The sequence below is a fragment of the Pollachius pollachius genome (genome assembly GCF_949987615.1).
Source record: "Pollachius pollachius genome assembly, chromosome: 9".
In the NCBI taxonomy this organism is placed as follows: domain Eukaryota; kingdom Metazoa; phylum Chordata; class Actinopteri; order Gadiformes; family Gadidae; genus Pollachius; species Pollachius pollachius.
Genome location: NC_136942.1, coordinates 14646330 through 14671337, shown reverse-complemented (window position 1 = coordinate 14671337; position 25008 = coordinate 14646330). Strand labels below are relative to the sequence as shown.

The following is a 25008-nucleotide window of genomic DNA, read 5'->3' as shown; positions in this document are numbered from 1 at the left end:
AAGATGGGATTGACCATGTCAAGGGTGAGGTGGCGAGTGGTAATGTGATCAGTGAGCATCTGTGTCTCAATGTCCCAATTAATCCAGATGCCCTCATGACTTGTCGCCAGTTCTGTGACTACTTCATCAAAAACCAAAAGTTGATGAGGCAATATAAGGGAACCTTAACACTGTTGTTGGGCAAGGGGAACAGAGGACGTTCTACCTGAACAACTCTGTTAACCAAAGCAGCTTGCATCTGGTTGATGTCGACACACCTGAACAACTGACACCTCAACTACTGGTACATGATATGGCTGAGGTGTTATTGGCAGATAATGGTGTCAAGGAAATTATATTTCGACTGCCCGACGCTGTGGTACCTGCGACATTGGACGCTGTTACATGCATGAGGCCAATTGGTAATGTTAAGGTGGAAAAACTCCTCTTGAAAGTGACTACAACAAAGACTACTGATACTGAAAACATTGATGCATCTGAAGTTTTCTGTTTTTGAAACATATAAAGTTGGATAAAGGCAGATTACTCTTGTATTGCATTAGCCTCAAAGGTCCCTATACTATCTACTGTTTTGGGAAATGTGGGGGCATATTTCACGTTTGCCTCTTTTTTGAAATAGCGGCTTCAGACTCTGGTGGTCTACAGTCTAGATATAAACACTCACGGACGATACCCCTGACCTAGTGGCAATTGGAATGATTACTATCAGAGAATACTGAAATATTTCTTATTTATGGCCATATTTAATAAACCGGTAACAATGTTTCTAAGTATTGCCTTAAATTCCATAAATAGGCCTATCGATGAATTTCATGAACAGGATTGTCATTCTGTAAACCAATAAAATAAAATGTTACTCACTTAAATAAAATAATGCATTAAAAACACAGTTCACCCAATACTTAAGTCGTTAGTATGCTACAAATACAGATGCAGACATAAGAATGCAGAATAAACTAGTGATGTAGTAGTCAGTAGTGTATGTGGCGAGGTCACGCCTTTGGTGTTGGTCGTTATCCTGCAGAACCAATCCGAGTTGCCATTCTAGTGAAGTCCGTAGCCAGATATGAAGGCTTCGTTTATTAACCAACTCAGTCCTGCTGGCTATGTGGAGGCAGTACACCTTAATTCATTAGAGTCATTTTTAAGTAGTTTAATCATTTGCTACAATGAATACAAATTCAGAACACGGCGCTGCCTCCAAGGACCATGAGTTCTCGTTTCCGGTTGGAGCAGTACAGCATCCGCGGCCGGTCCTCCGCATAGACCCACGAGTCACGACAAAGAATCCCCTTAGCATCCAGCTGGATTCGGGGTATGTGGCTTGGCAAGTCGAGTTTTCGACTTTTTTCCGACGTTGAGTCACAGTCGGCCCGTAACTGCCCCAATCGACAATCTTGTTTACGTTTTTCGACGTTTTGCGGCACAGTCGGCCCCTAACTTTCCCAGTTGACTATCTTGTTTACGTTTTTCGACGTTTTGCGACACCTTCGACGTTGTACGATTAATTTAACAGAAGTGAAAAGAAAAGGGGAAGACCTACAACTGTGAGTATTTATGTCGTATTTTGTATTGTTTTTAGTAAATTCATCATTCATTCATTCAAATTCATTCATTCTTAACATATGTGTTTTGAATCTTGCTACCTGGCACATGTTTAGCAAAGTAAAAAAAAAAATCAAGTTTGTTAACAATAATGAACTTAATTAATTACATTTTTACAAAATGTCCTTTGTTCCACAACGCTTTTCTCAACCTATCCCTCCTCCAAAGATGGCGAAATTTAACGACAAGGTAAACTTTATTTATTTATGTCTTTAGCCCTGCATCATCCCGTCTTGGTGGATACATCATGTTGTAGTATGTAGAGATATTGTTAATATCGATTTATTGGTCAGCAAAACATTATAACCATGTGGAATGTGACTGTTTCGTATTGCGAGTGTGTTCAAAGTCAGAAATGCATTTGCAGAAATAATTTAGTGTCTGTTTATGGATAATTCGCTATCTTGATTGTTTGATAATATATTTTTTGCAACATGTGAGCCAACGTTTAGGGATGGCAGAGCTTTTAGATAACCTCTGGTTAGGGATAATTGGTGATTGCTACTTTATGCATGGTTTGTTGATGATTAATTTACAGAATTCTAAATCACCCAAAATCTCATCTCTCTTCTCTTTCCCATCTGTACTCTACTGCCCTGTACTGTGATCTATCTACCCCAGTTCAGTTCGCACATTACCGTCCAGCAGAGGGGTGTCAGACCTCCCCTGGAAAACTGTGTCACCTGCTGTACGTCCATCCACTGCCCATTCTGCAGTCCGGATAAATTCAAGCCTACCATAAGGAGTAGGGTCTGCAAACATTTGAAAGGACACATATTACGAGCAGTCCAGCTCAAAGGTATTCCCTGATGTAGTCCTTCCACTCGTCCCGCTCTCAATTATGGAGTATGTATCAAAATACCCCAAAATTTAAGCTTAGTATTGACGCTTTAACCTTTATTGTATAGTGTCAAATGAAAGAGGCTGGAGGTATGAAACAAATAAAAGCAAAATGTCATTGACCACTGAAACATACTGAAACAAACCAACATGAAACAAAAACATTGCGGTTTGACTTGAAATACATTTATTTTCCAGACTACACCATCTACAAATGTAATTTGGAATGCTGGAAGAAGAGAGCACATTTCCACTGTCCCTCTTGTACACTGTTATTCGACCGGAGATGTAGATTACTAAAGCATATGGCAAAGTGTTTCGCTCAAGTTATTGAAGTGGTGGATCAGGCTGCCACCACAAACAATTCAGACCATGAGGAGGATGTCAACATGGTTTTCAGTGGCCATATGGAGGATGTCCACTGTAAGCAGGAAGCCACTGAGATCCAGGTTGACATAATGGAGGATGTCCACAGTATTCGGGATAATACACAAAACCATGTCCACATTAAAGAGGATGTCAACAGTAGTCGGGATGCTACAGAGAACCAGGTCCACATTATGGAGGATGTCCACAGTAGTCGGGATGCTACAGAGAACCAGGTCCACATTATGGAGGATGTCCACAGTTCTCAGGATGCTAAAGTGGCTACTGCGCAAGTGAGGCGGAGCAAGGTTGTGGTGTCTTGTCCCAGGTGTGCAATAGGGATCCGCAAAAAAAACTTGAATCGGCATCTTCTACGAAAACACTCTGAACATCACTGCATGGAAGTAACGTCAAAGTCGAATGTATGCAGCGAAGGTTTAGATAGTGCCAAGCGTCGCTGCAGCAAAACAAGACAATCGTGTCAACACAAATCCATTGCCAAGTGGCACTCTTGCCAGGAGGGTCCTGGTGTCTTCCAAAAGGTCAGGTCCAGCCAGTGCATCTCAGAGAACCAACCTATTCAAACCGGTACTCTGGAAAACACAAGTGTGTCAGAGGATGATTTCACTCGCTATCCACCCGAAGGAGAAGACCTGAAAAAAATGGTTGAATATATTTCCCAACATAAGCGGCTTCCAACGACACTGCCAGATCCCCTTAGAAAACACATGAGCGACTACCCTCGATCCTTTATACCAGCGGAAGAATTCTGCACTGTCTGCCCTGGGGCTGTTTCTCTAAGTCGTCCGATTGTGATAACGGAAAAGGCCAAGATTCTGACCATTGATGGCATTGTACAGGGTATGTCTTTCCTTATTTTCACTTTGGTTCAGTACAATGAAGTAATCTCTGTGTTAAATGATGTGGTAACATGTAAATGGTTAACACCCTCTCCGCTTCAAATCCCCAGATGTCTCTACATTTTGCAGGAAATGCGAGGACTGTGGCATGATTTACCGATATCAGGAGTTCACGGATGGAGTTCACAATTTCAATGATTATCTCCTCCTCGGACTACATTTCTGTTTGTTTTTGAGGTACCAGCTCCAGGTTAGCATTTTATGTCATTAGTTAATACAATGCCCTGTGTATGTCTGCTAACTGAAATAGTTAATCATTTTCATCCTGCAATTGTCAGACTAATCAGGCTGTTGGGAGCGCTGTCCAGTCCCTTGAACAACTGACGAAGACCAAGTTTCCTCCAGCTGATAGCGTGATGCACGGGTACCTTCATTTTGAAGCCATGTCCAGCCACAGCTATGATTTCAGCTGTGTATGTTGCGGTGACCACCCCCCCATTGTGATAATGGACCTTCACAAAAAAGGGGCTTTTCATCAGACAGGTAAATATTTCTTTCTATACAGTATACATATTTTTCCATGGTCACTCTCATTTATGCACTTGTGATCATCCTATGAAAATGTATTGCAGTGAGTGACCTCCAAAGCCCGCCCGATGACTACAAAGGGGAAGTGAATATGGAGGACTTCTGGGATTCTGTTTCCAACGAACATATTGCCCTTGGTTTTTTGACAAGTAATCTACATATATTGTATATTTGATATACATTACATGTTATGTTCTGAAGACCATGCACAGCAATATAATTCTTTGTATGGAGGCAAAAGTGTTGCATACTTTTTTTAATCTTTCAGGTATCCAAATGAATCCATACGCTGTTTCGCCCTCCTTTGATTGTTGGGCACCATGGATAGGTGAAAGAACCAGGAGGTCGGCAGTGGTGCTTAACACAGAGTTTCAGAAACTTCAAACCCCCAAGGCTCCAGGAGAAGATGCTGAGTGGACCGTGACCGAGGACCATCTCCTGAATGAGCTCCTGAATCAGGAGGTCGGTGCTGTGTGGATTCTTATAGTCACTTCCTTTATAGACTGAGGTAAAATCAGGGAGGAGATGGCTAAACAAGTTATTTCTCATGTAGGTCGAGGTGGTCAGAAAACTATGTGAAGAGTGTGACCTGGACCCGGGAGGATCAAGGATGGACCTCCTCTTCAGGTTGAAAGACGAGATGAAGACTCCAGAGTCCTTTGATAAGGTGCTCCAAAAAATATGGGGCTCATCAGGTTTGTGTATTGCAGTCTTTTTGACACATCACTACTATTGTGTTTTTCCAACCTATGTAATTTGTTCCCCCAACTGAACACAATCTGTTATCCCTGTAGGAGGTTGGGCGGCAATACTCTGTCCGTGTGGCATTGTCTACAGCTTGAAGGGGCTTCTTAGGGCAGGAAGCCCCAGAGATTATGCTGACCTTTTGCTCTCTTGGGCACACATGCCCAATAAAGTAGTTTATGACTTTTCAAGCGGGCTAGCAAGGCAGATGAACCTGAGGGCCCCGGAGGGCGTCCCCTTCACTCCACATGAGGGAAGACTGGTGGCTCCGACAACACAAAACATCGGGGGGGCAAATGAAGGCAGCCTCAAAGTGAACCTAACATGGCTGACTGAAAAGAAGAACCCACCTGATGAACGTTCCCATCCACTGACGCGCTCATCAGAAAGCTATGCTCTAAGGGACACCTCTCATGAGACTTCAGAAGACTCGGGAAACGTCCTTAGCCGTGTAGGTCTGGCCCCTGAGCTGTCTGGTCGGATCAACACGCAAGTGGTCCAACAGTTTTTTTCTCAAATGAGGAAGTGCAATTACTTTCTTAATCAGTCGTCGCCGTCGACAAACATGTTTTTGTTACGTAACATTCTGCACCACAGAAATGTGAGGGTTAACGAGAGCAGCACAGGGAAAATTTAATTCTATCAAAATAACTGAAATTGATGACTGTAAGCAGTTTCTCTCTTTTGGAGCAGTAATTTACCCACCTGTTATCTAGTATCTCAAAGACTCTGTGTGAGTACATGCCTGCCTGACCAAACTCTTGCAATCCGAGTACTTGCTCCTCCCATTTCCCCTTATAAATAAACCAAGTTTGGTTTGACCTTGACCATAGTTTGTGTGTCGTCTGCATTCTCCATGGGAGCAGAAAAAGGACATGGCGAGCATTTATTTTGATGATGACGAGCGGCTTCAAAGCTATCCATTATCGTACAGAGGATTCCTGGAAATCTTTTCAGTGTGGGAAGTTATTATAAATCCAATGTCCTACTTCTTTAGCTAGGTACATCAGTGTACTAATAGCTGTCTAGATGGAAGATACTATAGATAAGCAACACATTGAGCTGTGTGGAGAAGCTTTTTGATGTCATGGTATATGTTGGCAAAGATGCTATTGCTCCATTTAATAAGCTCTTTAAAAATAAGCAACAAAGACGTCCACTTTTAGCTTAACACATGTGTTGTGTGTGTAATATATAGAAACATAATTATATGTAATGTAATATAATTATGTAATACAGAGAAACAGCAGTGGAGGAGCTCCCACTGCTTTCATTGTATTTTTTTTAATAAGAATGAAAGCAGTAGAAGCTCCTCAACTGCTGTTTCTCAAAGCAGTGGAGGATACATAAATATTCAATATTTTTAGAAAATGTAAAAACAAAGTCCACTGATTTTAATGACATCGACAGGACATTGGTCAAAGAATTAATTGTGGGGATTTCGACAACAATAGACTAGACACATTCTTAGAAAAGCACAAGTCAATTTGGATTCACGAATATTCAGATTCATCTGATCAACATAACTCACATATACAATCAGTTGAGAAAATAACAAACGCCATTCAACTAAAAATGCAGTAGGGGTATTTATTGATATCAAAAAAGCTTTTGGTAACAATCAGGCAAGTATACCTTGGATGGTTACGACATTATGGCTTTTAATCAAAACCTCTAAATGAATGGGATTTTAATTCCGGAGCCACACTGTTGCCCTCAGGCCCCCGCTCCCTATACGCAGAATGCGTAGGGCACCAAAAATTAAGGTTGCAAAAAACATACTTTACATTATTGAATTACAAAAATATATAAATGAGTTATGAAGAGGCCCACCGTTGTTCTTTCTTATTTGTATAACCTATCACTCAGGGCCGGTGGCCTGCGCCAGGGCCAGCTTCTGGTGGGCACTGGGCACTCCCAGCCGGGTCCGAAAGGTCCAGGCGCTGTAGCTTGGGCCTTTTTGCCAGGTCCTCGGGCGATGCTGCAGAGGCTTTTGAGGGCTCCTGAGTGAGGCGGAGGGGTCTCGCGTAGGGAGGCCTAGGACCTCTGTTTTCAGGGGCCTCATTTATCTACCTTGTTGATAAATGAGGGATGTACCCAAACACATATTTTTGCATAAGGAGTGTGTACGAACCTTGCCATGCAAACTATGGAATTTTCCAAAATGGACTTATACTTAGGAGTGTGTGTATATATAAGCACAGCACTAGCCAAGCTCGGGACCCCATGGATGACAGCCGTGCAGGAGGTGTGGTGAGGAGCATGGAGGAGGAAGAGCGGAGAGTACCGGTAGGGCTGTAGTTCTGGAGGAGGTCAGAGATGTAAGGGGGGGCCACGTTATGGAGAGCTTCAAAAGCAAGGAGGAGAATTTCAAACAGTACAAGTGACATGTAAATATATGTGCAGTTTTGTGTTTGAACACTGGGTGGAGCATTAGCAAAGGAAATGCTTATAGTTAATCACCTGGGGAGGTACAAGTGTGTTTTACCTTTGTGTTACCTTGTCACTTTTGTGAAAGAGCTAGAGAGTAACGGAATAAGATGCAATGGGTCAGGGCGCTGAGAAGTGATGCATGAGGCATGATGGTGGGCAGATTATGGCAGACAAGTAGAGGAGCATGATGGACTGGGATCTGAGAGAAAAAAAGATTATCTAACTTAACATAAAATATATCTGAAGTTTCCAGTCACTGCAAACAAGAGAAGGGGTTTAATTAAGGCAATGTATCATTCATAAGATAGACTGTGACATACCAAAAATATAAAAGTCTTTGTCGAATTTAAAATAAGGTAGGTCATTATGGTCATATTTGGGTAATAATGATACAATAACATACAAACAACGCTACACCACAACATTCAGACAAACAATTAAATAAGCATACAATACAATAATCGAAGGCCTCAGATAGGAGTTCGCCCTGCGTCTCTATTAGGGTACGCAAGGAGAAGTACCCAGAATAGATAAGAAAGTCCCCAAGTGGGAAGTCAGGAAAACCGCCTCTGAAAACATCTCCCGAAAGGGGTTCACTGAACACACAAAGGTCAGTGTTGGGGTGACGGCCAAGCAAGGGGGTTGGGTCAAATCAGACCGTTGGAGTGAGTGGTGATGCCTGTTTGAATTGGCTGGCGTGAATCCAGGTAGCACTCCTAGCTACCTTGCTGATGATGTGATCCACAGGATTTGGAATGGTTCCAACACTGGGGAGTTCCAGGCACGTCTCCGGTGGTAATCCATGTATCGTGGAGTTGCACTTCCTTGGATGGTGGGAAAGACTATTCACCAGTGCACTGATAGATTGAGATATATACACACATATATATATACACATATATATATACACACATATATATACACACACATACATACACACACACACATATGTATATGTATATATATATATATATATGTGTGTGTGTACACACACACACACAGTAACGGGTTTTCCGTTCCTATAAAGGAGTTACTTTACTGTTACGTACTTGCCTATCGGATTTTCTTTACCGCTCCTATGTAGGCCTACGCCCCAAACTGAGTGTCTTTACCGTCACGTATCGTTCATATATACGACCCAAACGGACTTCCTTACCGTTACTACCTAAACAGTTTCCTTACCGTTACATATATACTACCCGAACAGAAGTATTGTGATCTCACCTGTTCGAATTATTTTTCCCTCAGGATACCGTACTGAAAAAAACTATCTATTCCCCACAGGCGCCCTCTTCTCAACCCAGTAGCTGGTTGCAGTCACCTGGTGGTGAGTTAGAGCTCTGGGACCCAGTCTTCAGCCGTGCACCGTTAACCTTTCTTGGAGTAATGTTAGATAGTCACAACATGTAAAAAACCATAAATACATGTATATAAATACGAGACCTTTGACTTTTTGTTTCTTTATTTTAAAATACTTTTTTTTTTTCAAAATACACGTAACAATAAAACAAGAAAATAAGTATAATACTAAACCATAGACTCACATCGAAAACTCAGAAACAGTCATGTCATATAAATACGACACCATAGACATGTTTTTGTTTTTCTTGCTTCATCTTAAAACTAAAATACAACCACTTAAGCTCCAGCCTATTTTTAATTGTCTAATTTGTCTAATTAATATGCTTACTGTTTGAGTTGTGTTTGGTGTGTATAAAAATGACTTATATGTGCTTGTAGCGGAGTTCCTCACGTTTAATTTGATATGACTATTTCTACTTAATAAGGGCAGTGTTGTATGCCTTTTGCTGCGAGTGATCACGGTCTTCCCAAATCTGGGGAACCTCGAGTTTAAGAGGTTAAGAAAAGGGAAGAAAATAAAAATAATAGACAAAGCTAAACTCAGCTTGCAAGTTAGTGATGGGCATACATTTACATTTACAAAAATTACAGAGGTCACTGATCGGAAGTGCTGTTAAAAAAGAAATGTACTATTCAACTATATTCAACTATAAAAAAAAAGCTGCTACAGAGTTTCCCTGGGAACAATAAAGTATCTATCAATCCATCCATCTTTCTATCCTTCCCAGTAATGTGGTTTACTGGTGATGAAAATGGATGAGCTTTGTGAATTTATGTCTAACAGAATCCTTATTCAAACTCTCTGTTGCCCGTCTTGCCAGATGGTTCATCCTTATTTTACAATATAAAGAGGATGCCATTTTCACCAGAAGATGTACGTGATTGTCCTCAACAGTGGTTTCGAACATGTGGTTGTGCAGCTCAGGGAACAATGTCTTACCAGCACTGTATTCCAGTACTTGAGTGACAATGGCTGATGTTATACCATGTCCATGGGGGAGTTTGCCGGAAGTTGTTCTCAAAATTCCCTGAAAGCAACGCTCCGACTCCCTGCACACAGCAACTATCCCGGCAGATGGTTTTGCCAAACCTCCAAGATTCTTTAACAGAATGAAGGGATGTACGGTGGCTGAAGTAAGAGCGTCAGCGCAAGGCATGCAGGTATGCTTTTCCTTTAGCTTTTTGACCACAAAGCCAGCAATGTAGTTGATTGCAGCATCCTTGTAGTCGGACATAGTATCAACATTTGGGCAGTGCTGGTATTCAAGGTCACCATGCTCCACAGGCTTCAGATCAAACCTGCGCAAGGTGTTCGCTGCAGCAGGTGTGACATCCATGATGGTGGTATTATTACGTAGGATGCAGTTGCCTGTCTTTACTTGGGACAAAACAAGATGCTTGTAGGCAGCTGTAAACTGTCTTGATGTGGGATTGTTGTTGAATCTACCACATGCTCTCAGACAGGAGAAGAAAAGCTCAAGGTGATCTTGGCTCAGCTTGTAGGTGAGGAGGTAACGGCATGGTGTGTTTGGCTGGATGACCACTTCAAGGAAAATATTCCATGCACTTGTGCAACTGGCAATAAAGCCAACGACACAAGTTTTCCTCGGGCCTAAATGCACCAGCCTGCCTTTGCTGTCTTTCAGTTCCAAGAGTGACCTTTGGGCCTTTAGCAGGATTTCCTGTACCCGGTCTTTGTTGGATATCCTCATTGGGGCTTTGGACCCCTTCCCCAAAGGGTTCCTGCTATTAAGGACATCGAAGGCGGCATCAATGGTTCTCAGGAACTTCACTGTCTCCTCGCACCCGCTGAACTGTGGGAGATGCAACTGTGTGTTACAGTACTCAAGAGCATCTGCTACACTGCTGCTAAACACCTGAGCTGCAAACTTCACCTTCCTCTTCTGTTTCTCCCACCGTACATGAGCCATTTTGAACATCTCTTGAAGTTTATTCAACTCCTCAATGTATTTCCAACGAATTTCCCCATTTGGAGTTCGGAGTAAACCTCCGTCAGCCAATGTGTTTCTGAGCAGCTTCAACATATGGTTAATATCCAGCAGCACATGGACCAATTGTGATGGATCAGCAGGATGTGCAAAAGAGGATCTCATGTTATTGACGTCCAATGTTGCTCCCAGGGCTCTCAGCATGGAAAAGTGGCATGATGGTCCATCGCATGTCAAGGAGACTGTACGTACTCCGGTGGCATAGAGTCGATGAAGGCATTCACTGATGATGTTGGCACGCTCTTCACCGGTCATTCCGTCAATGAGGAAGTAGGCAACAGGGATTTTCCAGGAGTCGTTGATGGCTACAACCATGAGGACCAAGGCATCTCTGGCTGGTGGTAGACTGTCATCAACAGCGCCACAGCCAAGGTCCACATATCCATGGAATCTTCCAGCTGCATATTCTACATGCTTTTGAAGGGCCACTTCATCCAACATGAGAGCACACAGGGTCTCCTTTCCTTCAACTTTTCTGTTCTGCACATGACATTCAAGAGCAGAAAATGCAGGTTTTGTAAAACCGGGATCCGCAGAAATGTGGCTGTAACACGTCCGGATGGTGTCGGGATGGGGCAGTAAAAGGTCAAAAGTTTTACGCACAAATCTATAAGCTTTGGCGGAATAGAAGTGCAGAGTCATTGCAAATGAACGCAACTCCTCCGACACTTTCGATCTTTTACTTTGCACCCTTCTGGAGAGCAAGGTCTTATGGACTCCACTGAACGAGTTCTCCAGCATCTCTGCACAGCCACTAGAAATAAGCAGTTTCTCCTTGAGAGAAGTGATGACCTGAGTTAGGCAGGAAACTTTTATCTTAAATTTCCTACTCTTCTTCTTCCTGCTCTTCTGCTGCACCAATCTAAGTTTTTTTCTAATAGATCCCATTGTATTTTCTGCCTGTCTTTTGAAAGATATAGGCGATTTCCTCATTGCATAATAATGGTCAGCATTGTTTGATGCTGTGGCTTCAGAAACATTAACCTGTACCTTAACAGCTTCATCCACAATAACTGCAACCTCTGTGGCTTCCGAAACATTAACCTGTACCTCATCAGCTTCATCAACCACACCTGCAACATCTAAATAGACTTTGCAGTAATTGTGTTCTCGAATCACATTAATAAGCGCTGCCTTTTCCTTAGATGGTGCTCCAGGGTTGCCGAAAAGGGTGGGGACTGCATCTGGCTTGAGACTGCGATTGATGGTGAAGCAGTCCTCTGTGAAATGGCGGGCACAGATTCTGCTATACGTATTTGGTACCCACTTCTTGCGGTTGATGTTTTTCAACCACTGGCCAAGCCTTTTCTTCTGTCGGAGCGGGAGCCTGTGGAGAAATTATTTTCATTACCTTCAAGGGTATTTCAAAAAAATAAAATGTTAGATTTTGTGCAGCATTAATTATTGAAATATATCAAAACAATATTGCAATATATATTGTTGAACTTTAATTATAAGTAGAAAATGCATTTCCTGCAGAAAATGTGGTGAGTGCTGAAGTGAGGTTGAAAATATTTTTTAATAAAGCCACATAAAATAAGACAAAGAAAAGTTAAATGGCTTAAATCAAGTGAAGGGATTTGAACAAAAATTCAAAAGTCTAAATGAACAATGGTAACATGCACACCATTTAAGAAACCGCTGTGACCGCTGAATGAAAAGTGTAAAGCATTGCTAAAAATGCAGAAATGTAAAATGAATTGAAGAATCGTGTGTGTGTGTGTGTGTGTGTGTGTGTGTGTGTGTGTGTGTGTGTGTGTGTGTGTGTGTGTGTGTGTGTGTGTGTGTGTGTGTGTGTGTGTGTGTGTGTGTGTGTGTGTGTCTTTAAGAGAATAGCGAGCCGGTGCGTGATTAAAAGTAGCTCAATAAACGCCCAATCTGGCAACACTGCTGACAACGTCACGCTCCAGCGTCAACTTAAATCAATGAGACTGAAAAACTGAACTGAACTGAACTGAAAAAGAAGCTGGTATGAAACTAAAACTGATTCTGAAGAAAGTTTAAATGATATAAAAATTCCGATTAGATATAATTGAAGATACAAGTGTGTAGATTTGTTAAATGGTTTGAACGAAGATAAACGGTTGAAAATTGATTTAGTTACGTCTTAGACATTTTGAAGTACCCATTGACTCCCATGTTAAAAAAAAAAAAAAATTTAAAGTAGAATATCTTAAAAAGTATAAAATGTTAAAAAAAAAACTGAAGAAGCGCGCGATTCCGAGCTATTCTCAATATTTTAAAATTTCAACGTAGTCTCTAAGTGAAAAATTGAGGAAAGAGATAGGTCCCAAAGTTTGTAGAGAATAAAAGAAAGAATAAAACTTATGAGGAACAATAGTTGAGCGCTGCATGCAGCACTCACCGAAAATTTAACCCAGGGTCTTTTTCGGCGTGAAGACCCATACAATAAGCCCCCCAGACCCTATTTTTCATTGCTGAACAATATCCCGAGTTTGAGATCTCAATCATGGGATACTGCCCAATATCCCGAGATAGCGAACCAATCAAATAGCGCCATCTTAGGAGGTTCACGTGTATCATATACTAATGGAGTATAGAGCTTGCTCGCAAATGCCCGGAGCAATGCAACTGCCCAATAACTTAGTTAACATACCGGGAGTTTATTTTAAAAAAAAAGTCCATGTTTCCAGGAAGTCCACACAAGTCGATTACCGGCTACCGTAAGTAATATAGTAGAGGCGCCAACACATTTAACTTAACAATTTCTCCTCTTGATACTTGGCTGTTTAAAATTGTGTGGCGCCTCTATTATATTACTTGCGGTAGCCGGTAATCGACTTGTGTGGACTTCTTGAAAACATGGACCTTAGGGTTGGATTTAGTGATTCGTTTCGGAGATTCCACGGTTCTCTGAGTCAGTAAGACTCAGCTCCTCCCTCGGTTGTTCGTTCAGTCGAGTTTCCGGTAGCGGTGAATCAAATCATGGAATGCACGGTCCTCAGACTCAGCTCCTCCCTGGTTCTCATTCTTAAACGTCAACATTACAACTTTAGCCAAACGCAGCGGGATGGGGGTGTAGTTGATTATCAGACAACGCGGTTATATGCTATAGACCCTAGAGTATCTGTGGTATAAAGGCTGGGACGAATTTCAAATGGCAAATATGTACACTTTATGTTGAAAGTATAGACGTCCCGATTCCCATTGAAACGAATGGCGCGGTGACTAGTCTTCGCAACGAGAGCTGTTAGGTTGACGCAGTTTCCAGTCTCGAAGCATTTATAGCGTTCCTGTTCATCTTTGTGATTGGGTCATGAAATTGGCTAGTCCTTGTTTATTGTTAGCTACATTAGCCTCTTTAGCACACCAGCCCGAAAACAAACACCACAACCTTACATTGTATTGCACGCACAGCAAGACAATGCAATGTATAAATTAGTGACCAGAGTAAAGCAAAAAAAAATGACCAACGTGGTACAAATACAAAGAAAATAAAAGAGGGTAATGTAGCTAACAATAAACAACGTGCAACTCGGAAGGCTGGCGTCCGAGGATTCAGGAACACACCATGAGGCCGAAAGTACTCGTCCACAAAAATGGCTGCGCCCGTATAGAGATTTATTTTCTTTGTATTTGTATCACGTTGGTCATTTTAATGAAGGTTTTAAATGCTTTTACACACTTAATTACATTGCTACTTTATGCCGGTCACCAATTAATGCACTGTACGGTCTTGCTGTGCTTGCAATACAATGTAAGGTTGTGTTGTTTTCGAGCTGCTTTGCTAAAGAGGCTTATGTAGCTAACAAAAACAATGACTAGCCAATGAGAAACGGGAAACATACTACGACCAAAAGGAAATGCCGCCAGAAAGCTGGGAGATTTGCGACTTGCACGTACAAGCGTAAGATCCAAATTGATTACAGCATGCTTACTGCTTGGTGGAATAAACTGTTATTTGACGATTAAAGTTTACTTTTTATTATAAATTATTAGTTTAGAAATTATCTTTTACATACCTGTAAAGGGACATCTTGCATTCCGATCGATTCACGCAGTTGTTAGCAACACAGGCAGTCATTTTCGTATTGAATGATGACTATCTTCTCAACTGAGTTAGGTGGAAATGGGAGATTGTTAGCATGATCATCAATTTATAGAGAACAGATTGCCCATCCCCCACTTCGATACCTTACCGTGGTCACTGTCACCGCTTGGTCCATGTGCGCAGCGTCGGCTCATCCGAATCGCAAAGAGGTCCAATCGTACCATTGACCTATAAAGAAAAGTTCAGCGTACTTAAACATGGATACCATTCACTCCTATGAAAACTGCTCCCTCGCACAGGACAACAACAAGGATATACATTCTTCCGCATCATGGGAGCTTAGCCACGCCCTTAGTGCATGACGCGCAGTGTACGTTTCATGATGTTCCGGATGTAGAAGTATACGCAATGATCGCAAGCGTCCAACAACTGAACCAGTCTAAAAATCCCTCTGCGACTTTTAGTGGTAAAAAAAAGTCACCACAGTGCCCAAAAACCATCAACGTAATTCATGTTAAGTAAAAGGAAAAACTTCGGACACGAGAAGTTAACGGAGCCGTGCACTGAGCCCTCTCGGAGGCCGGGCCAAAACAACATTTGTTTCGCTACGACTCCTTTCAGCTGCCCACCCCTCCTTCTCCTGCAATACCATGAAGTTAAACGGCTTATAAAACGCTTGAGGTAGTTTTGAAAAGAGAAAACTTTCATTTTATTAGTACATGGTCTAAAGATAATTATGAGACTTTGATTGATATCCAGAAAAAATTTGCGGAGACACATGTCCTGTTCCCCGCTTGTACTGGAGTGAACGGAGATATCTGCTTCTGGGTCGCTATGAATCGAGGGACCCGTCCACAGCCCGCCAAAACAACTGCAATACCAGACTTGGCCACTGAGCACTGCTGGATTGCGGAAGAAGGCACTGCTCCTGGCGGCCGGTTGATAAATTATGCCATCGGGGCTGGTGGGTAATAGGTCCATTGGTTGGGGTGGGTCGTGGCCCCGGTCCCCTTCTCCCTCTGCTGGATGGCCCGTGTCAAAATCCAAAATGGAATGGACATATGACAAATTACAATACGTCAAATTAAGTCATTTAGGTATCCATTCATTTATGTTCGAAAAGAAACGTGGTCTAAAAAAAGAGCCTTTGCTTGTTTTAGTTAATTTATTGGTTTGCAGAAAGTATATTTACATTTTTGGTTCGCAATCGAGCCCAAACGATTGTAAATGCTTTGCTTTGTCAAAACGGCTATAATCCTAATATATGCACGATTCATTTCACTAGCGAGACGGGTTCCGGATAGTATAAATTAATCTAAATATATATCATAATAATTTATATTCATACATTATATTAATTCAAATATAGCCTACATAACAAAAGTCAAGTATTATACATAGCCTAAACTGCCATCTGACATTCTAAATCTCAAACTTTAGGCAGATAAATGTTTTTACGTAAAACATATAAATACAACAGCTTAGTCTATGTACCCACACTTGCCTAAAGGTACCTTGAATGAGGAGAAAAAGACCAAAGCAAACACACCACATTGTAATGAATTGCTTTTTATTGTATGCTCTTGATATAAACCTCGGTCTACCAAAAACCACAGAGCAGCACATCATGCTGGGTTTCAGGACAAAAAGGTGTTGCTGGCACCCCACAGAGCAGTGGAGGCATCAGGGTCAGAGTCAGGGCTGTGGCCTGACTGAGAAAAACCTCCACATGGTAGCATTCAGTTATTGCAACAGAATCTCTCATTTTTGATCACATAAAACAGAACTACCATGCAGTGTGGTGCCCATTGTACAGCACTGTTTGTGTGATTTATTATAAGTCAGGCATTCAACACCCTCTCTCATTCACTCATACACACACACACACGCACACGCACACACACACATCTGTATTTGGCCATGGCATCAACAGTCATCGTTTAACATTTTCGTTTTTTTTGCTTTTTCAGTTTTTCTTTTGTCAACAAGCCCAGTGTCGAATACATTTTGGTTATGCCCATTTCATTTTTTTTTTTGGGAAACATTTTCATCCCAACAACACATGAATAGAGAAATAAACATTTAAGGGCCACTTTCTGCCAAGGGTGTGAAATGTGTACTTTCTTGCTGAAATGTGTTGCAGCACTGAAGCAGTTGAAAAGAACCTTCAGGTAATTCTTGGGACAATTGAGCATTTAGTTAGACCACCGAACAAATTGGCAAGGCGTCTACATCTAATCACAGCAATATGGGAAATTATTAAACATGGGTTTTATCCAAATTTCCATGTGTAAAACTGGAATTCTATCAGTGTTTACTGCCTCAACATAGAATAAATAAGTATTTTATAAGCCAACAAGTCATAGTGGCCAAGTAAAAACTGCTTTTCATTTACCGAGGTTGTTTAATAATCATACAAAAAATGGTTCATCTTGCTCAGTTCCTAACTAAAATCATGAGTTGTTGTATAGCTTTAAGGCAGATCAAGAAAAGCTTTGCACATCTCTGAGTATAGTTACATACTTTAAAGGTAGCTTTGCATGTCAAGTTGACATCTTTTCAGAAAATGTTCCCCTTTCTGGTGCAAAAATGTATGCAGACATCTTTATAATAAAGCAAGAGGAGTAGAATCAAGATGTACAATTACAAAGCGAGTCATTAACAGGACATAAGCAGTGGGCTTTTCAACCCTATCATTTACTTATAGAGATGCTGTGGTACAACTTAACATTTTCGAACCAACTAAATTGTTTAATGGTATAATTACTTAATACACTGGGGGGGAATCGAATCATCGTCAACATTTATGCTATCGATCATTGCAGTGGGGCCAAAACACTCAATGTTTCCAAAATAAATATCCACAACGCTAGGAAAATGAACTTGCTACATCAATACAGAATAGTCTTGCTTATTTGATATATATATATAGTTCTGTTCATCGCTGTTGTAAACTTCACCACTGTCAACTACCGCACAGTACCATTTTGTCAAGCTAGTGTCCTTTCTAAAAGGAAAAGCAGTTTACTGTGCAGGGTACTAAATCCAGACACAAACAGGCCTTACTATGTGCACTTTCTGTTCGCTGTTTGATATACAAGGGAATAATGAAATCCCAACAGTTTATACAATTTATTGTGCCTGTAAGACTTCTCCAATTACAAATAATGGTACAAAGAAAAAAAAACACGTAATTCCCCATTCACAAAGTGCAGTCAGCTTCAACTGGCCTTTTTGGCAGGGGAGCCTATTGAGATGATCTGCTCTAGCTTGCCATTTAACACCAAACTATCAAAAGAACAAGCTACTGCATCTCACCCCGGTCGCATGTTTAGCAGCGGGGCTTAGCTGTAGCATAATGACCATTGACACATGGCCCCTTATGGCCTTGAGCCTGGCTGGTTACAAAACAAGTAGAACAAACAAGTAGAGCAAATAGACAGCGGAGAACCTGTGAAATCGTAAAGGAAGGGCCTTCCTTTACCATAATGCGACCAGTAGTGAAGCTCTATCCTGTAGTTGATACCAGAAGTAAATATGAACATGAGCTAAAAGAAGGTATATCAACAGTATGGGCAGCATTGTTTGGAGGATCGGGTGAATAAAGAAAACCAGGACTGGAAGCGAGGGTAGTTAGTGGGGTACTAACTACAGCTTAAATTATGTAGTTGAGAAAAGAAAATAATTCTGAGTTTTAGTTAACTTTGGGAGTGACATTAAAGGGGATTATCTTACTTTAAAACAAAATAAATGGTTTGGAGTACAAGTCTGAACAAAAATACTAACATCCCTCTGAAATATGAGTTACACACAACTTTTCAGTCCCCTGGAAATATAAATATTAGCAGAAATTGGGACTTCAGTTTGTTTCCCGATGGACAGGCGTCTTTGAACTATAAGGAAAGGAAGGCTTCATTCTAGCAGTCTACCCCAGTGCTGGTGACAAATATATAGCTAGTACACAATCTTCATTCTTTTAATCAAGGTTACAAAAAGCAAAAACCATTTTTTTGAATTTTTTCTTTCTCTGTGACGAAGTGTGAGGGGCTTTGCACCTCTGCGTGGATCCTTCCTCTCTGGGGCTACGCAGCCACTTTACTGTCCTTCTGGAACAGAAACACACCAGGGGTTACCACCATGCAGAGCCATCAGGTCATCCCTTTAGCAGGCAAGAGCCTTGACCTTTTTTTGTTGTTTTACGTAGCATACTGATAACTTCATTCGTGAGGCCGAATTAGGGCTGCAGGATATATCGGCTATGTAAGATATATCGATATAATTTCCAAGGGGATACAAGATTTGACAATATCGTTTATATGGATATATGCGTTAAAATGGTCAGTTTCCGCCTCAAGCGTCTGCGTTTGCCTTGGAGACTGTGTGAGCGCGACCCCTCCCCCTCCCACTCTGTCCTTCCAAACGTGCCGTGTGCAAAGACGCCTCATTCCCACCCCGCCGCCCCCCCACGAACGCAACAAGCATGGAGGATACCGGTAAAGAAAACGAGGCGGCGGCGGGAGACAAAATTGTTTCAAAGAGGAGAAACAACGGCTCCATAATATGGAAATGGTTCGGGTTTAAAAAAAGATGAGCAGCAGCTGCAGGTCATCTGTGGAGAGTGTAGCAAAACCGTTGCGGCTAAAAGTGGAAGCACGACAAATCTGTTCCCCCATTTACAGCAGCGGCACAAAGTGCAGTGAGGAACGCGTAACCTCCTTCACTCGTGGTGAGCCATATGACAGGAAAACCACAAAGTGGCATGATATCACTAAAGCGGTGCCCTGCCGCATCGCAAAAGACATTGTCCTGGTCGCAACGGTGGCCCAGGATGGATTCAAAAAGTTGCTTCAAACAATGGACCCAAGGTATAGATATAGACATATGTTGCAGTCATACTGACCTGTGTTTTAATAAAAGTGCTTGCAACATCTCACATGTGGCTTTTGATTTACAAAAAAACCATCTAACTCACTCCATAGAAAATAGAGATATATATCGTATATCGCCATTCATCCAAAAAATATCGGGATATCATATTTTGCCCATATCGTGCAGCCCTAGGCCGAATCCAGTTCCGTCCCTCATTACAGATCGGGACACAATAACTAGTCAGAGCGGTCTGCGAGGAGAACGGCTAACACATTACCCTGAATTCCGGCAGGTCTCCAAACTCCCGTCCCCCCTGGCTGCCTCTGTAAAGTCCCCTGTATCCTCCTCCGTGGGGAGGTCCGAAAGACCCCCGGCTGGCCGAGCGACCCCTGCCCCCGCGGAACCCCATGCCGCCGCCGCCGCGGCCTCTGTAGCCCCCGCGGCCGCGATTCGACCGCATGGGGATGCCGAATGTCTCTGCGTTCATCCGCCTCTCCTCTGCCCAGGTCTGCCGCCGCTCCCTGCAGGAGAGATGGGATCCAGCGGGGGATTAGTGATCCTGCCACCATCAGCCTGCTATTGGGAAATTGCTAAGCAGTTTGGCTGTCCAGCACGGGCTAATAAGTGATGAAGATCTGTTGACTGCGGCCATAACTAGAGCCCGACTGATATATCGGCGGGCCGATATCATCGGCCGATATTAGGCATTTTCCAAACTATCGGTATCGGCCAATTAATTAATATTTAAAAATTTTTTTTTTTTTTTGGTTATGTGTTTTTGTTCAAAGGACTTTGAGTTTCATATCTTAACTTTGTATTTTTATACATTTTATTTATCAGAACTTTAATAAATTTAGATTTGGACTTTTCTGTTGTGACAATAAAAGAAAGTTTATTTTTAAACTGCATTAACTTATTATTTTAGTGAGGACTCACAAATAACCATGTTAGGGAAATCTGTTATGCCTTTCTGGAATTTCTTTTTAAAATATATATATCGGCCGATATATCGGTATATCGGATTATTAAATCACCAAATATTTGTATCGGCCTTAAAAATCCTTTATCCAATTGCCACAACAAAGCTCTAGGATAAAACCGTACCTTGGGAAAACAGAAATGCCCGATTTCTCGTTCGCCTTTCTGTAAAAGTGATAAAGATATATTAGTAGAAACATATGTACAAGTCAATCACCTTACAAAATTGTTCATTTAATTAATACATGGTCCTGATGCTCGGCTACCATTTGTCATCCTACAATGCAAATTCACATGTTAATACCAGTATCATGACAATGTAACATGGTATTCACCACAAAGTGCCAACGGCACAACTCCATAAACTATAAAAATAATGTGAAGGATCAGAAGATCGATACCAATGACGGAGTCCTAAATATACCGGTGGCTGCATGTCTGGTGCGCGTGGTTTACCTGGTGTCGTCACAGGAGATGTTGTCGAAGAAAGACTTGGTCTTGTCGTAGTAACAGTTGGGTCCCAGGGGGTCCCCCTCTTCCTCGGCAGGACCGTCGGTGGTTTGGGTCTCCACACCAGAGTCTGGCTTTTCCTCTCCGTTCACCGCCTTTTCCGTCTTGACGACCTTATCGTCTGGGCGACAGCACCATAAATCACTTCTTAATGGTCAGCGGGATCCCACAAAGGGATGTACAGCAAAGCCGATCAACCATGCAAAAACAGGCCCATTTGAGAACCACTGTGAGAGTAGCCCCCCCCATCGAGATTCTATGACCTTGGAAGGGCCAGCCTTCTGATCTCAATAAGAATTCTGAAAAACATATCCCTTTATGGATTGTGACATGTATATGTATACATTATAAAAGTATTTGCTATTCATCTGTGCTAATAATAGCATGACAGATTAGGGCTTATGACAGGTGGGTTACCATTCTGGCATATGGCATCGGTTGACCCCAACTATCAAATTCTTAGAATCAAATATCTTAAGTGCATTTGATAGCCATGTAGTACCTTTCAGCTTGAGCTTGCTCTGGAACTCTCTGTCGATCTCCTCCTTGTTGAATTGGGCATTGGCGCTCTCAAAGTCAAAGTCTTTCTCAAACTTCACCGGCCCGTCCCGGCGCACGTTGAACCGCCCCCGACCACGGTGTCCGCCCCCTCGCCCACGGCGGTTGGGCGGGGGCCCTGCAGCTGCTGCGCAAAGGCAAAAACATTGTTGTTAGACGTCAAATTACAATTGATAGCATTATAAATCATAAAACTATTGTATGAATTGGTTGAATCCGCTTCAGTAAGGTCAGTAAGCCACAGCTCATGTGCTTAACTTAAAAACTAAACAAAAGTAGAATGGCAATGGTATGATTTTCACTAAATTAGGTAGTGAGTACTATCTCCTGAGGTTAAACCTTCTATATGGTTAACCTGTGGAAGGTTTTCTGCTCAGGGTAAAAAAATAAAATAATATATAATATAATGATAATAATCACTAGGAAAAGCCCTGCACTGGACTACAACAAGGCCCGAGCCTCCTACCGTCAGACTCTTGCCTCTTTACCTTTCAAGTGAAACTTTGAGACATCTTATATCCGGTTCCTTTCTGACCATGTAGAGTGCGGTCGTGATGCATTCATGTTTGAGTAGGTGTACGCCGAGCAGAGGCCTCACCTGACGAGTTAAAGAAAGAGTGGAATGGCCCTGCGGTGGGAGCCCTATCTACAGCAGTGTGGTGAGCTGCTGAGGTGGGGTGGGGTGCAGGCCAGCCCTGGCTGCTGCGGACTCCCCTGACAGGCTCACCCCTCCTTGGGTCCAGGCGTTCCTGGTGCGGTGCCTTCTGCGTGCCATGGTTGGCCATGGTGGGCGCCGTACGGCCGTGGGCCGGGCTCCTGAGGGCCAGGCCGGGGGCTGGCAGCACTGTAGTGGAGGAGGAGGTGGGGGCTGAGGAGGTGGGCTGCACGGCCTGCTCTAGCGTAGGGCTCTTCCTCAGGGGATCCAGATTGGGGCTGCTACGGCCTGGAGGAGAGCAAGAACTGAACATGAGCGGGGATGCTCGAAATACTGTTTAAATGAATGGATTTTAGCAGCAATATTGGTTGAGACAGGCATTGTCTGTGTGGGAAGTCAGCTTTGAGAACACATTATGACAGCCCTACTGATTCTTACCGACGCCGACAGCTCCAAACTGTGGGGAAACCAAGGCACCGCTGCTGAACTGATTGTAGGAAGGCGCGGGGGCCCTGTTGAAGAGGCCATAGGAGCCAGCGGACTGGAATGGGGCAGAGGCAGTGGCTGGAGCAGGCGGTGGAGCAGAGCCCAAGGAAGACTACAGAGAGAAACAGAGTTACTAAGCTATCTGAACCTTAAAATGTCTTATGACTCTGAGTTATGTTCATTTAATTGATTTAAAATGTGCTGTAGGCAAGAGTTACCGAAGAGAAAACATCCCCTCCCTCTTTACATTTCTCTGTTATTGAGAATTGTTCCATTTTACACAGCTATGCTTGACAGGCAAGATTTATTCCCCAAACCAACCATTGAAAGAATCGTAATTCATAGAGAGGCAGACAGATAATATTTTCACAGCGCATTTCACTACCAAATAGCCAACGGGTGGTTTGCCATTTTTAATCTTACCTATAGCACCTTTAAGGTAATAAGACTACAAACCTGGACGATGGCTGGATCCTGCGGAGGAGCACTGGACTTGGGGGGCTCACATACTGTGAGGTCCTTGATGTCACTGCCTCTGAAGATGATGTACTCAAAGATCTCATCTCGGGGCGGGATAGGCCTATCGGTGGGGCGGTCTTCCGTGCCAAAGGAACGAACTATAGAAAAGGATGAACACCACATTTAGAAAACGTTAGGTCAACCCAACCACAATAATGTTTAGCCGGATATGGACATACCACCAAGTTATGTCTCGTTAAGTCTTATCATATTCTAAAGATAGGGTAGTAAAAACAACTGTATGATCAGGGGCTAACTTGTTAACATGTAGTAGAATAGTCTGCTTCGCAGTCAATATAATAGATAGCAAAGGTGGTGGGAATGTGTTTCGAAAAGAGAACAATGTGATCAACTTCAACAATACACCTGTGCTCGGCCAATTCCTCTGCGTGGTGACCATGCCTATGTAGACAAGCTGGCTCGGGTTAGCAATGGTTCATAATCCTAGAAGTATAAAGCTAAATACTTTAGCCTGTAACCAATATACAAACATTCAGTGTTGCAGTTTCATTCTTTTTTGAACCCCTTCAAAAAAGGAGATTGACACATGGATTGTGAACCAACCGTGGCTGTTCGCAAACTACAGTATCTGTCACTTCCAACTTATTACTGACGCGAAATTAACCCTATGGGCCCCAGACAGCTTATCCTGCATGTCTGGCACAACAACGGATGCATAGCCGTATTTAGAAAGCCGATTACATATTGGCGGTGCTCAATGCTAGTCGACTAACATAAGCAGGGAATATCTCAACGTGAGTCCATGAGCTACCTCTCGCCAGTGCGACTGTGGAGTTCTCAGTATCGATGGTGTACAGAATCCCTTCGTAGCGGATCTCGGCCTTCGACACCAGGCTGATTTTGCTGCCAAGATAAGGCGTTCCTCCGCTCATCGTGGCGCTTTATCCGACAGTCTCGCTAAAGAAGAAATTCGACGCCGGTCTCAAACCCCGCAACAAAATCTAAAAATATTGCTCCAACTTTCTCCAATAGCTGCTTCTCCAAGCCCCGATTTTACCACTCCAACATGGCTACCTCATTTTCCATCGAATCGTTCTCAGCGCGGGGGTTAATGGGAAATCATAATATCGCGCGTTTACACTCTCGGTCGGAATATAGAGCTACACATGCCAGAAAAGACTGTGATCTGCTCCATATTCTTTTTGCAGGCAAAAGCAAATCATACATTTGTCTACGTCTGTCGAATGCCACATTTTTTAATATCAGGAATGGAAATTATGTAGCTGTATTATAAGTGTTAACCTATTATAATCATTATTTATCTCTATTTTACCTAATTCCCTTTTTTTCTTACAGTTGCCGTTTCAATACGTTTGTTAATACAATCCGAATAGGGAAACGGCTAATCTCAAGAAAAAATATGAGGGCTAGGGTATGACTTGAATGAGATAAAAAGTAAAAAGTATTTGGCTATGAGCCTATTGAAAAAAAGTATGGGTAATACCTTGATAAATGTTTATTTAAATTATATTATTTAAATATGTAATGTAAATATTTGTATTTTTATATTTATATCATATCGTATGTTTCTTTTTATATCGTGTTTGTGCATTATATCGTGTTTTTCCATTGAGCTTGTTTTATATTTTGGTT

At 42.3% G+C, this 25008-nt stretch overlaps 2 protein-coding genes and 1 long non-coding RNA gene across 6 annotated transcripts; 1 reads left to right on the top strand and 2 right to left on the bottom strand.

The window, feature by feature from the left end:
* The first annotated feature begins 1128 nt into the window (after positions 1–1128).
* On the top strand, positions 1129–5791 carry LOC307081125 (uncharacterized protein). 2 transcript variants are annotated; one of them, XM_079744177.1, is made up of 10 exons: positions 1129–1547; positions 1774–1794; positions 2227–2404; positions 2644–3672; positions 3782–3921; positions 4010–4214; positions 4304–4408; positions 4528–4721; positions 4813–4954; positions 5054–5791. In XM_079744177.1, exons 2-10 carry the CDS (start codon positions 1774–1776, stop codon positions 5638–5640), a joined length of 2601 nt encoding a protein of 866 aa, XP_079600303.1. In that variant the 5' UTR covers positions 1129–1547; the 3' UTR covers positions 5641–5791. The 2 variants fall into 2 exon arrangements, with proteins under 2 accessions (XP_079600303.1, XP_079600302.1); XM_079744176.1 differs by having other exon boundaries at positions 1129–1794.
* A 777-nt stretch (positions 5792–6568) lies between these two features.
* On the bottom strand, positions 6569–15110 carry LOC307081080. Its single transcript, XR_013812121.1, has 6 exons — positions 14968–15110; positions 14791–14882; positions 8661–12134; positions 8161–8260; positions 7492–7635; positions 6569–7306 (listed from the first exon to the last, which is right to left on the bottom strand). It is a non-coding gene; the product is annotated as an uncharacterized lncRNA (long non-coding RNA).
* A 2828-nt stretch (positions 15111–17938) lies between these two features.
* Positions 17939–24434, bottom strand: lsm14aa (LSM14A mRNA processing body assembly factor a). Of its 3 annotated transcripts, none has more exons than XM_079743843.1 (9): positions 24167–24434; positions 23332–23492; positions 22828–22987; positions 22333–22677; positions 21679–21861; positions 21123–21297; positions 20793–20831; positions 19966–20209; positions 17939–18925 (listed from the first exon to the last, which is right to left on the bottom strand). In XM_079743843.1, exons 1-9 carry the CDS (start codon positions 24285–24287, stop codon positions 18902–18904), a joined length of 1452 nt encoding a protein of 483 aa, XP_079599969.1. In that variant the 5' UTR covers positions 24288–24434; the 3' UTR covers positions 17939–18901. The 3 variants fall into 3 exon arrangements, with proteins under 3 accessions (XP_079599969.1, XP_079599967.1, XP_079599968.1); XM_079743841.1 differs by having other exon boundaries at positions 17939–18922; XM_079743842.1 differs by having other exon boundaries at positions 22462–22677.
* Positions 24435–25008: the final 574 nt, after the last annotated feature.

What these genes read in the sequence shown, in the direction of transcription:
- LOC307081125 (XM_079744176.1), top strand. Translation starts at nt 1,726, where the DNA reads ATGTCCTTTGTTCCACAACGCTTTTCTCAACCTATCCCTCCTCCAAAG. An exon ending in TTTTGAGGTACCAGCTCCAG is followed by an intron (nt 3,922 to 4,009) that starts GTTAGCATTTTA and finishes TGCAATTGTCAG; the next exon opens with ACTAATCAGGCTGTTGGGAG. An exon ending in AAAAATATGGGGCTCATCAG is followed by an intron (nt 4,955 to 5,053) that starts GTTTGTGTATTG and finishes TTATCCCTGTAG; the next exon opens with GAGGTTGGGCGGCAATACTC.
- lsm14aa (XM_079743843.1), bottom strand. Translation starts at nt 24,287, where the DNA reads ATGAGCGGAGGAACGCCTTATCTTGGCAGCAAAATCAGCCTGGTGTCG. An exon ending in CTCTTTCTTTAACTCGTCAG is followed by an intron (nt 21,862 to 22,332) that starts GTGAGGCCTCTG and finishes GCCTTTGCGCAG; the next exon opens with CAGCTGCAGGGCCCCCGCCC. An exon ending in ATCTCCTGTGACGACACCAG is followed by an intron (nt 20,832 to 21,122) that starts GTAAACCACGCG and finishes TCACTTTTACAG; the next exon opens with AAAGGCGAACGAGAAATCGG.